We start from the raw sequence: 12,837 nt of genomic DNA, 5'->3' as shown, positions 1-12,837 counted from the left end.
ATTTATTAATAGATAACCTATATAAATAAATAAAAATATTCTCTTAATTGCGTGCTCTGTCCTTGGCTTATACTCTTCAAATCATAAATAGTATAATGCCTCTCATAACTGATGTATATTCAACTTCATCAACCGAATACAGTAACTAGTTTTATGAGACAGAAAGAAGCTGTCAAAAGAGATCAAATGAATTGATTTGTTCTTACCAATTGTTATATTGTTGTCAGAGAAGAGAGGAAGGTTGTCATCAATATCGGAGACTTTGATACGTATTTGTCGTTCACTGGTATCCTGAAAAATGAATATAGTACCTATATTTTATAATCTCTCAAATTCCGCTGTGGATCAATAATTGAAGCAACGCCTATATAACTGACATTCCTGTAGTACATATATTCTATACTTCAGCTGAATCACATATATTCTATACTTCAGCTAAATCCGACAGCACAGATATTACAATAATTTGTCCATCAGACCGATTTCAGTTGCGGGTGATATCAGAACTACTTGCCTTCAGGATGCAATTCACCAATATTTCAATTTTATCTTCTTCCACAGTTATCAGTTGCCTCCAGAAAGCAATTAAATAATCTCATAGAAGAAGATAGCATAATTATGCTATATTTTCTCTACTTAGAAGATTGAATTAGAACCCATTAATGAAACGAGGAATGATAGGAAAAATGTATTATACAATAATTGAAAAATTAGATGTGATGGTATAGTAAAAAATAGATGTAAGTACTTTCTAGTGTAAACTACAATCTACAATCCTCAAGCATTTAGCCCACTTGTCTATTATGTAACCCTACTGCTTTCGACGAGGAATGATGGGAAAATGTTTTCCTGTATACAGAAATTAAGAAATTAGAAAACAATCATGGATAAACAGGGAAGCCCGTTTTCTCCATTGTGAATGAATAAATGAATAATGGGAAACAGGTGTGAGTATTCTTCCTCGAGTAAACTGCAATCTAAAACCATCAACGCACTATATTTGCCTACCTGTCTGTTGTACTGCTTCCTCAGGCTCACAGGTTGGGCTGATAATTTGAAGCATTTGACTGTAATTGTATGCTCAGACGCTGTTTCTCGGTCTAGCCTGTTGGCAACACTGATCTTTGCCTGATTATTTTCCATTCTATCCAGTGAAAATAAACCATCCTCATTCCCAACTGAAAAAAAAAAACAAGAGAAACAACATCTGTAAATATCGCTGTAACTTTTGACAAAAATACATGTAATAGAGAATTGGAATGTATGCTAACCATTCTTTGAGCTAATAATGTAGCCTACGGCAGATACAGGATGATAAAAGAGAGTATATTCAAAGTGCGGGATGAAATAATAAAAAAACGCTCCAGGAAAACATATCAATTTACTGTATTGATTTATATACAGCCACAAGCCATACTGAGAAAACATATTCATTTATTCAAAGTTCATACATTTCTTCAAATATTTATACATATATCTGTTTATTCACAGTCACACGTCATACAATATAATTGAAGAACTCAACAGGCTGAACACTAAAGTGTTCATTTTTTTTCGTACTATATTTTATAATCGAAAATTGTTCAATCCATCCATATTCTTCATTGAGAGAAAAGGGAATTGTTTTAACATGGAGGTAATCATTGAAACATTGTAATTTTTAGCAGTACCTAGGGTGTTTCAATCTTTCAAACTGAATAATAAATGAATGTCCTCTAAATATAAACCGAATGAGTGAACCAAGAATTATGAATAGATTCCAAAAGCTCACAAGCTCAAAAATAAAATTAAACCCATTAATAAATAGAGGGGAATGCATTATTACTATGAAGAATAAACTGAATCAGGCTTTCACCCAAGGCTGTCACTTTTTCCCAATTTAGGCAACTTAGTCAAAATGTGGGATAGCTTGGGATAGTTCATAATTCAAAATTATAATTTATTGATAATAGTCAACACTACTCACATGTAATAAGGTAGCCAATCTCAGCATTTTCTCCAATATCCAAGTCTATGGCTCCAATCGTTCCAATTTCTGATCCAATAGGCAACTCTTCCTCAACTGTAAACTCCAACGGTCCTTCATCCTGAGAAAAATAACATTGATAGGCCTATAATTTGAATTTAAATCTTTATTGGAATAAACAACCGAATAAATGAAACATTGAAAATTTAATTATCAGAAGCATCATGAGTAATAGAGTAGCTCATGTATAGAGTTGGAACAAGTTCTAAAAAATGTAGAGAAGAAAATTAATAATTTCCACATTTAATAATCACTCCATAAATGGAATAGATTCGAATTTTAGTTATTTTGTGTTGTTTTAGCAGAATTGTGAAGTTGGAGGCTGCTTGCCAACTCTCAAGTATAGAAATGATGCATTTTAAACTAAATTCAACAATTTCGCAGCTGGAGCAACGCATCTCAAAATGTATTTATTTATTTATTGAAAATGAGATGTAAATCAATTCAAATTTCAAATTCATTTATTGCGGATGTTCTTCTCTCAGTCACTGCTTATATCAGGAACAAAGTCTTTAAAGAATGTATCATAAAATTTGTGTGTATATTTTTTCCCACTTACCAATGTTCTTTTGAAGTGGGGCTTGTGATCATCGATATCTGTTACAATGACAGTGAGCAGCCGGGTGGCTTGCTGAGGAACTGCACCTGAATCTTGAGCTACCAAAATCAACGAATATTTATCCTTTTTCTCCCTATCCAGAGGCTGTTTGGTAGTGATTAGGCCAGTTTCAGGATCTGAAAATATCATACATGATAACATGAAAAATAATTACTGTATATTAAGAGAATACATTTTCATCATTTTCTTAGATTTATACCTAAAGACGAGAGATTAATTCAAGTGAGTTTTTTATTTTGATGTCGAATTGTACCATCACAGCTTGACTTTCGTATGAATAAAACAATGGATTGACTTCAACCGTTATCAAAGGAAATGGAATGGTGGCATTGATTCCCTTATAATGAAAGAATAAAATAATTGTTTTCTAATTTCTCCTGGGAACTAATGATTTGGGAATTAATGATTTCTCCTGGGAACTAATGCCTTCAACCGTTATCAAAGAAAATGGAATGGTGCCATTGATCCCCTTATAATGAAAGAATAAAACAATAAATATTGAACAATTCTTTATATTTGAAAACAATGTTGAATTCAACCTACAAGCTTCTCAAACAATGAAATTGCTGTGGATGGTTATTATAAATGAAAGATAAAATATCAAGTTGATTGAGTAAAGTGGTCAATTCTTGGTAAATTCCCAATTATCAGATTACGGTGCTGTTTCATTTGTCTTTTACAAAAATTTAAAATTTAAAATGAGAAATGCAAACAACAATATCTCAAGAGCCTCTAGAGCTCCAAATCTCTACAACAGGAACTCAATTGACTCACCCATTTTGAAAGCCAGTGAATCGGATCCATCTTGCAGGAAACTGAATCTCAGTTGACCTTCTGGAGAATTCGGATCATCAGGATCGGCTGCAACCACTCTGAACACTGGTGATCCAATAGACGAGTTCTGTACAGAGAAAATCAATATTAAAAAATGTATGAATTATTAATGTGTCTTCAAAGAAACGAACAGGTACTACTTGTTGCAGTAAAAATATTTATATTAATATTTATCCATTCAAGTAACAGAGCAGTCAGATTCTATGCATACCTTGTCGTTACTCGAGAAATAACAGAGTAGAAAATAAAATATGGTAAAGTGTTTATAGTGAGGTCCACGTTATAATCTCAGTATTTGATTAGCAATTGGTATTGCTGTCCTTGTCTATCATTCAACAAAGCGGATAGCGCTATCTTTTTCTCGATTAGCTCTGTTGCCAGATGGTCTTTCAACAATGTAGAATCAATAATTAATTACCAAATATCTTAGTTATGAAAATTCATTATGAAATTATTGAAAAATATAATTTATTGCTTGATAAAAATGTTATCTATATATAAAATTTATATTATTACATATATTCATATAAAATAATATAATTGATTATTTTAAACGAGAATGAACATTTTAATATCACATCATAAACCTGTATCAGCTACCGTCTATGGGAGGCATTGACAAGACTGAGAATCGGCACTGCCATTATAACGTGGACCTACTCTAGTAACTCATATTGGTTGAATCATTGTACCGTATATTGGAAAGTAAAAAGAATCTGGATATCAAATGAATTTACGATTGTTATATTCATCTTAATCAGTTTTCATCCAGAACCTACAGAATACAAAAATATAGATCAAAAATTATTCCAATAGACTGTAATTTCATAAAGTTCAAGCACTGGAATATTGATATCTTAAGAAATAACATTATCAATCAATATTTATTGTAATATAAATCAGTTTTCATCGATAACCTATAGAATACAATAATATAGAATAAAAAATTATTCCAATAACTGTAATTTCATAAACTTCAAGCACTGAAATACTGATTTCTGAAAAAATAACAATATCAATCAATCATTATTATAATATGAATATATAAATATCATATATAAAAAAAATAATTTAAAATAAAAATAATAAAAATAATTAAAAAAAATGAAAAATAATAAAAAATGATAATAATAAAAATGGGTGTTAGATCATGTTTAATTATTTATTTATTACGTTAGCAAAACAATACAACGGTCGGAGAAGAAAAAACAGGCTATTGCTCAAAACTTCTTCAATTTCCTAATTTAGTTTCAAATTGTCCAAATATTATTTATAGCTTATAGGCTATGTCCATTTTAATTTCTACACCAAATCACAATCTTAAAATATAAATTACAATAAAAGAAACATTTATAAATGTTAGGAGAGACTTTATCATCTTTTATTTTCCAGTACCAATACCTATGACTACAAATTGAACATATAGTCAAGCTCATGGAATTACACTGACCACAAACTCCTATAAAATCATAAAAGTACGGTATAGTTATAGAATTATAATAATATGCTAGTGAATGCTTGTAGACCTATAATGTTTTCTGCTTCTTCTATGATCTGTTGTGATACAGAGTAGGGGTAGACTGTGTCAACCGACCTCTGATATGTAGGCCATCTCATCGAGCTTGGGATGGACGAACATGGGTATTCCATCATTGTTGACGACATCCCCGATGACCAGCTTCAGTCCGACGTCGGTGAACAGACTCGGCTGGCCGCCATCTTGGGCCCTCAGGGTCAGACTGTAGTGCTCGGCCCTTCCCTTGCCTGTCAGTGGTTTTGCCGTACGAATCTCACCACTGTTGGCCCCGATTGTAAACAGACCTGTGAAAAAAGTTAGGAATTAAAAACTTAGCCTATTCGATTTGTGAAACTTTTATTAACTCTAATAGGCTACTTCAAACACCTGCTTGGAGATTGTGAAAAGAAATATTCACAAATTAATAATAATAAATCATCAACATATTGCTATATATCAGTCAACTTCAGTGTTCATGAATATATGATAAATTATTTATTTATTCGTCTATTTAATTCCACAATTACAATATTCAATAATCATTATTGGGAGAGAATCAACAGGATAAACCCAAAACTACATGGAAGATATTGTTATTCTTCTAGAATAATATTGAATTTGATTAGATTCCTACATTCATGTAGCCCTAAGTTACAAAATTAATATTAATTTGGGAGAGGCGTGTTGAAGGGTTCGCCAGTTTCTTTTCCAATATAATTTTGATGATAGAGTGATTTTGTACAAATGATTAAATAAATAAATAAATGAAAGATTGCTGATAAACTAGGCAAAAATCACAATAAATTACAATTTATAGGTGATTACTCAATGAACTTTGTAACGTTTGCTGAATAATTTCCAGGTCTAATGAGAATAAAAATTGAATGCAATTTAGATTTCGATAGTATGACAATTGTAATGCAATTACATAGATTGGAGGTGTTTCAACAAGAATTTTCCATTCTAATCAAGTCAAAAGTGTGAGAGTAGAGACAATTTTATTCTCTAAGGTCAAAAGGGAAGTGTTTTGGAATTATGTTACAGAGAGTAAAAATATAATGATTTAAATAGTAGGTGGGGGATATATTACTTGTGAATCAAGCAGTCACACACAGCAGTCAAGTACATCATTTCTCAAAAGACAAACTGAAATTACAAAATATTCATCAGCTTTGAGCTAAGCCTGGTAAACCTTCCCCCATAAACCTTACTCATTATGATTTTTGAATTATTCAATTTTTTTAAATTAATAGAACAATTGATTAACGTTCTACTTTGTTGAGTCTATTTACTGAAAATTCTATGGGGAGGTTTGTATAATCATGGAGAACACACCGTCATATAGAACTTCACTAATCGACAATAAATCAAGAGCTCTGGAAATTTATAAGGGACAGGAAAGTCTAATGACCGATAACAATAAGTCTGTAGCTCTGGAAATTCATAAAAGCTATATGCACTTCAGATAGCGTACAATTAATTACCTACTCTCTGTGAGGATGCCAGGTTTACTTTGGAGGAACACTATAGGTGGTTTAGTGTGGAGGTCTATAAGCAGTGTTGTTAAGGGTGTGGCTATACCGGGGGACCCACGAAAATGTCGAACGCCTCCTACTGAGATTTCAACTCAGGAATTGAGAGTCCCGCACAAGGTGGGCTGCTTACTACCTCAGCAAACGAAGCCATAGTGCATTCTAGTGACGTCAGCACAGGTAGGGCTACTGACCACCTTCTACACCAATAAAAACACTAACTTACATTTTATTTCAGCTGTTCCATTTGTTGATCAGCTATGGTGTTTTACCTGTTTTTATTGGTGTAGGAGGTGGTGAGTAGCCCTACCTGTGCTGACGTCACCAGAATGCACTATGGCTTTGTTTACAGAGGTAGTGGCTTAGCTAGCTAGGCTCGTATCTATGCGTGAATTTCACTTTCATCAAATAGTTTGTACTATATTGTATCATGTATATTGGGTGAAAATGGAAATAAATTTGATTTGAATATGCATTCTGCCGTCCTTTATGAGGGAAAAGATATAGAGTTTCGATAATTTAGGAATAATATCGAAATCCACTTACTGACAGCCTCTCCCTGATCGACAAGTTCGTAAGTGATCTGTTGTCCGAGACCAGTGTCCAAGTCGGTGGCTGTGACGTTGAGTACACTCGTTCCGGGAGCAACGTTCTCCAGAACCACAGCTGTGAACTGGTCAACGCTGAACTGGGGCGCGTTGTCGTTCACATCCTCCACTTCGATTGTTATCTACAATAGGCATACAATAAGTGATGAAATAATATATCTACAACGAATTAAAGTTTCACAATAAGTGATGTAATAATATATCAATCAACTAATAAAATAGAGGAAAAATAGAGTTCTGTCATTGATGAATTCGCATTATATTGTCCTCCACTTCGATTGTAATCTACAAAAATAGGCATACAATTAATAATAAAATAATACATTATTCAAATAATAATATATAACAGAATAGAGTTTGTCGTTAATAACTTCACATTTATATAATTTGATTGTATGGTATGAGATGTTGTGGTATTTCCCCTTAATTGAAAGAATATGACGTTGATGTTGTCAATACCCAGCATGGAAACCCTTATTTACATAGTTGATAGAATTTTATCATTATGAAATCAATGTGAAGTTGAAAGAATAAAACATTGATGCTGTTAATACCACTTTAATTTAGTCGAAAATTAATTCATCTTAGAGAACCAGGTTTCATGGTAACACCTACCACATCTTCAGCTGAACTGATGTGTGTGTTATTCTTGAAGAAACTTCATGAACTTATTATTTCTTCAAGAATAACAAACACATCAGTTCAGCTGAAGATGTGGTAGGCTGTTACCATGAAACCAGGTTCTGTAAGATGAATTAATTTTCGAATAAATTGAAGTGGTATTGACAACATCAATGTCTTATTCTTTCAACTTCACATTGATTTAGAATGATAAAATTCTATCAACTATGTAAATAAGGGTTTCCATGCTGGGGTTTGATTCTATTAGAAAATAGAGTTTTGTCGTTGATAAGTTCGCATAGGCACGTCTTTAAATTTGATTGTGATCTACAAGGATAGGCATACAGTGAAAATATATTGATCAAATGATAAAATAGAAGAAAAAAGAATTTGTCATTGATTAGTTCACATTGACTATAGCTATAGTTCTGGGGTAACCAAACACCTTTTTTAAAAACAAAAAAATATTTTCAAACACAAATTATAAAACATATAACGAATAAGAGAGAAGTGCTCTCGGTGAAGTTTTGCAGTAGACTGACTTGAAGTACTATGATCGAGCATTACAATGGAATACAGCGTCAGCAATAATATTAGGTGTTACCGGATGTAACTTATGATTAAATAGCCTACTATTATCTATATGTATAAATAAGGTTTATCTTGGAGATTCAGTGTTGGGATATGTGTATGTTTTTCATTGAATGAATAAATACTTACTTTTATTGATAAATAATTAAAAATAAAATAAATAAATAAATAATATTTACAGGAGCTGTCGATCTCCTCTGGTTGGCTCCTCCGTTGGGTGTGTCTGTAGCGATCGCTACAAAACGCAACACAGATTGTCTCTCTCGGTCTATTGTTCCGTTACCTGAAACCTGGATGACAGATGACAACAATTTAAAATTAGGTACTCTATAGAGCAAGGGGTTATTTGACTTGAAAAACTAAAAACAACAATTCAATTTGAAGATAAATAACAAAGTTTTTATTACTTATCAAGCATTTGACGTTTTTATTTTTTTTCTCAGTTCATGTCAATAAAATATTATTTATTATTCAATTGCATATATGCTATTTATTATTCTATTTAATTCTCTGTTAACCTGTCATCCCTATGATAAGGATGATATTATCCTTTAAATATATATAAATTAAATAAAGGGAGTGTTTATTATTATTGACAAAGCTTGAATGTAGGCCTATGTTACTTTGGTTTTTAAACGGTTGGATTTTAATGATAACTGTACACGAATGTAATTATTACAAAGTGAATACCGTCTTATTGAAATAATAACCATTTTATTATTGGACTTAATCTTGTACTGAGACTCATATTATTATTATTATTGATATTTAAAGGTCACTATGTTTTTTTTTCATGTTCACTGATTCTTAGCTTGCCAAAGTTCGGCTGCCTCCTTCCCCAAGCTCCAACTTGCTCTTTTGGGGAAGTAGCTTCTAATATTTAATTTTGTACATTTATTCAATTATTGCCGAGTACATTGTAGAGTTTTTTTTTTTAATTTATGAGGGATGAATAACTAAATATTCATTTTGAAAATCATAATTTATAGCAGTAACATTGAGAAAAGCTACAGAAAAAACCTATCTTCATAATGTAAAAATTCATCAAACGAGTCAACATAAAATAATTTTTAAATTACCAAATTAGGAACTAAACAATGAATTGAGATGGAAAAATCCATTGCACAAGATATAAGGGTTACCTTGATGTCTCCTGACAAAGGATCAATCTCGAAAAGTCCAGCATTTTCGCCAGATATCGAGTATCGAATGTCACCGAATCCATTGGCTCCTCTGGCCATGTCGCCATCTGTGGCCTTCACCGTGAGAATTGGAGTGCCCTGATTGGCTGACTCAAGTACCGAACCTTTGTAGCTCTGTTCAAACATGGAACATTAGTAAAATCGATTGATAAAGGAAATATATACAAATTATTATTATTTTCATGTAAGTATAAGCCTATATCTTACTGAGCAACTGACGTATATGAATGTATTTGTTCCATATGGATGTGACACACAATAAAGAATTATTATAGAATTGAATTGGAAAATTATACTACTTGATATGTTAATTAATGATGTGCCGTAGTCTAGAAATAGGATATATTAATAATTGCGACGTTATATTTGATAAAATACTATACTAATAAATCTGCTATATTGATGAATGAAGTACCGGTACGGTACATTGTAGTCTAGAAATAGGATTGAGAGCTCTACAAATCTAGAGGCCTAAAGAGACAAATTAGAAAATTTAAAAAGCTACTAACCTTTTGAGAAAACTTGGGACTGTGATCATTGATGTCTTGCACAATTAGTAGAACGAGAGCTTCGGAAGTCCTTTGTCCATCTTCTGAAATAGCTTGAACTCGGAAGCTCAATGTCTGAAATATGAAAAATAATTGAATCAATCATAAATGATAATTTTTAATTTATTAATTCATTTATTGATTAATTTCACAAAACAAATCACACATTTAAGAACATTTAAAGGAAAATCGAAGTTCATTTTTGTTCTCATGTATAATTTCACTAGGTACTACTGTAGTGACTACTATACCGTACCATTACTACTATTTACTCATCATTACGCATAGTGCGTGATATGATATTACATTTATATTTTACATTTAATGAATTAAGTGTAGGCTACATCACCATGCAGAAACCATAATCAATATCATAACGATTGAGTACGGTGATTGTGATTAATATAATCATATTATAATACATTAAAGTTAGCTTTCATCAGGAGATTCATCTCAATTTCCTTTTATTGAACTTTTTTAAAAATATATTACTCAACCAACATCAATTAATAAACAAAATGTTTGTACCCAAATTGTCTGTGCTGTCAATGAACAAATGAATAATGTACACTTGATAAGACGTAGCAAACTTTTGTTTCCATAGTCAAAAACTCGTATTGAATGTGGAAATATGAAGTAATGATATAATATAACATACTATTTATCATACAATAGAAAATATAATATAATATTGGAGATATTAATTGAATTGAATTTTATTGCCAAAAATCACATACAAATACTTGTACAATACAATCACTATAGTATGCAATATACAATTACCTACAAATAGACATTGATTGTATGTAACTTGCACAACAATAATTATCAATGTAATATTCGGCACTCCCAACATAAGATTCATTGTGTGTTGGTAGTGAGTTACGGTTAATTGAGAGTAGACTTCGAGTACTCGGTAGAAGATATCCTTGAAAAATACTGTATCCAATATTCTACTGTATATAAATAATTGATACTATGTTCTACCTTGTTTTCCATAGCTTCGTAGTCCAGTCTCTGAGTGAGTTCAATATTGCCGGAGGTGTGCAAAGCAAGTCCAGAAGGCAGCCGTGTGGTGGGAGTGAAAGAGGTGATGGGTGAATTGTTGAGAGAGTCAATGGCTGAGAGAGTCAACAGAGTGGAGCCAACTGGCTTCTCTTCGGGAACGTTCACCCTGATTGTCGGGTCTTTTGGAGACCACGAGCCTACTGTGAATTTCGGGTTCAGCACGTTGTAGGCTTGGATGTAGAGAGTCACTTCAACTGCAATGGAACACAATTTGTTGAGATTTCAGTATACGAGAATGGAATCAAAATAAACGAACTTCACGAAACTCATGGAAGAATGCGGAAATTTTAATTTATGGAATTGACAATTGATAATTCATTGAAATAAAAAGTATAAAATGTGCATAACGGGCAGTTTTGGAAAGTACAAAAGTGAAATAGTCAATATCCCAAATTTAGTGTTAATGACACAGTCTATAGCAAAATGAAAATTATGCTTGTAGGTAAAAAGCACTAAGCAGTATAGGTTATAGAATACATCACGACTGCATTTAAAGTGACCGTCCATCCCTTATAAGAGAAATCTTGAGAACTGGAAAATGAGATTATTCCAGGGAACATTCAATTGATTTATTGTTTCGTCACTTCACGAAACTCATTAAAGAATGCGAAAATTTGAATTTATGGAACTATTGAAAATATTGATATCCTTGAAATATTAACGATTGAAATATTGGAATGGAAAATATAAATTGTGCATAACTGGCAGTGTTGGGAAGTACAAAAGTGAAATAGTCAACATCCCAAATTCAGTGTCAATATGCCACAGTCTATAGCAAAATGAAAATGGTGTTGTACACTGGCCACGGGCAAACATTGTTTGTCAAACATAATAAAATTTGCCCAAACTTTTCCAACAAACATGTTTGTCGAACATTCATTCAGTGTGGCCATGTAGTAATTTATAATTAAGCACAAAGAAATGTTATTATAAGAGCACTTTATTTTATATGTTGTCAAGTCATTCCAGATAACACACATGCACAACACCAGTGCCATCATCATCTAACAGTGTCACCAACCTCTCAATACAACATCTCCCTCCCTGAAGGGTATCAAAAAATGATACAAACATAAATAAACCTAATTCTACATATTACAAAGTTAAATTTTCAAACATTTAGCCTAATCCTGAATGAGAATACATTTTACAAATCCAATCGCTCTCTATTCCTAATTATTCTACCATATCTTGATCTCCTTTAGCCAATATTTTGATAAAAGCAGTAGGCCTATAGGCTACAGAATACATCACGTCTGAATTTAAAGTGACCGTGTGCCCCTTACAAGATACATTTTGAGAACTATGTAGTAAATAAGATTATTTCAGGGAATATCCAATTGATTTGTTTCGTCATGTATAATTCCACTAATAATGACTAGCCTACTCTGTATGATATGAAGCATGAATTTCATGAGATCGACCACAATATGGGTCGGTACATTATATATGGACCACATACATGTTAAGTATAAATTAATAAAAACAATATAAAAACCTACCCTTTATTATTAAAATCTTTAAAATATTTCAACGACTAGTTTCGACCATAACTTACCGTAATTAATTTTCCAGTTGAAATGTAGAAAAATGAATAAACAAGTAGTTGATACTATAGTCAATACCTGTTATGGACGAAACTAGTCGTTGAAGTACCGTATTTTAAAGTTTT

At 32.1% G+C, this 12,837-nt stretch overlaps 1 protein-coding gene across 1 annotated transcript in view; it reads right to left on the bottom strand.

The window, feature by feature from the left end:
* Nucleotides 1–12,837, bottom strand: part of LOC111049337 (cadherin-23) — a 67,621-nt gene that overhangs the window by 7,083 nt on the left and 47,701 nt on the right. Inside the window, 11 exon segments of the mRNA XM_039437625.1 lie at nt 207–291; nt 1,009–1,178; nt 1,967–2,087; nt 2,586–2,761; nt 3,420–3,546; nt 5,074–5,300; nt 7,074–7,257; nt 8,527–8,637; nt 9,490–9,663; nt 10,059–10,172; nt 11,085–11,359. Of these exon segments, the coding sequence (XP_039293559.1) occupies nt 207–291; nt 1,009–1,178; nt 1,967–2,087; nt 2,586–2,761; nt 3,420–3,546; nt 5,074–5,300; nt 7,074–7,257; nt 8,527–8,637; nt 9,490–9,663; nt 10,059–10,172; nt 11,085–11,359 (1,764 nt within the window).

Source organism: Nilaparvata lugens, chromosome 11, assembly GCF_014356525.2.
Source record: "Nilaparvata lugens isolate BPH chromosome 11, ASM1435652v1, whole genome shotgun sequence".
Classification (NCBI taxonomy): Eukaryota; Metazoa; Arthropoda; class Insecta; order Hemiptera; family Delphacidae; genus Nilaparvata; species Nilaparvata lugens.
This window is presented reverse-complemented; position numbering and strand designations above follow the sequence as displayed.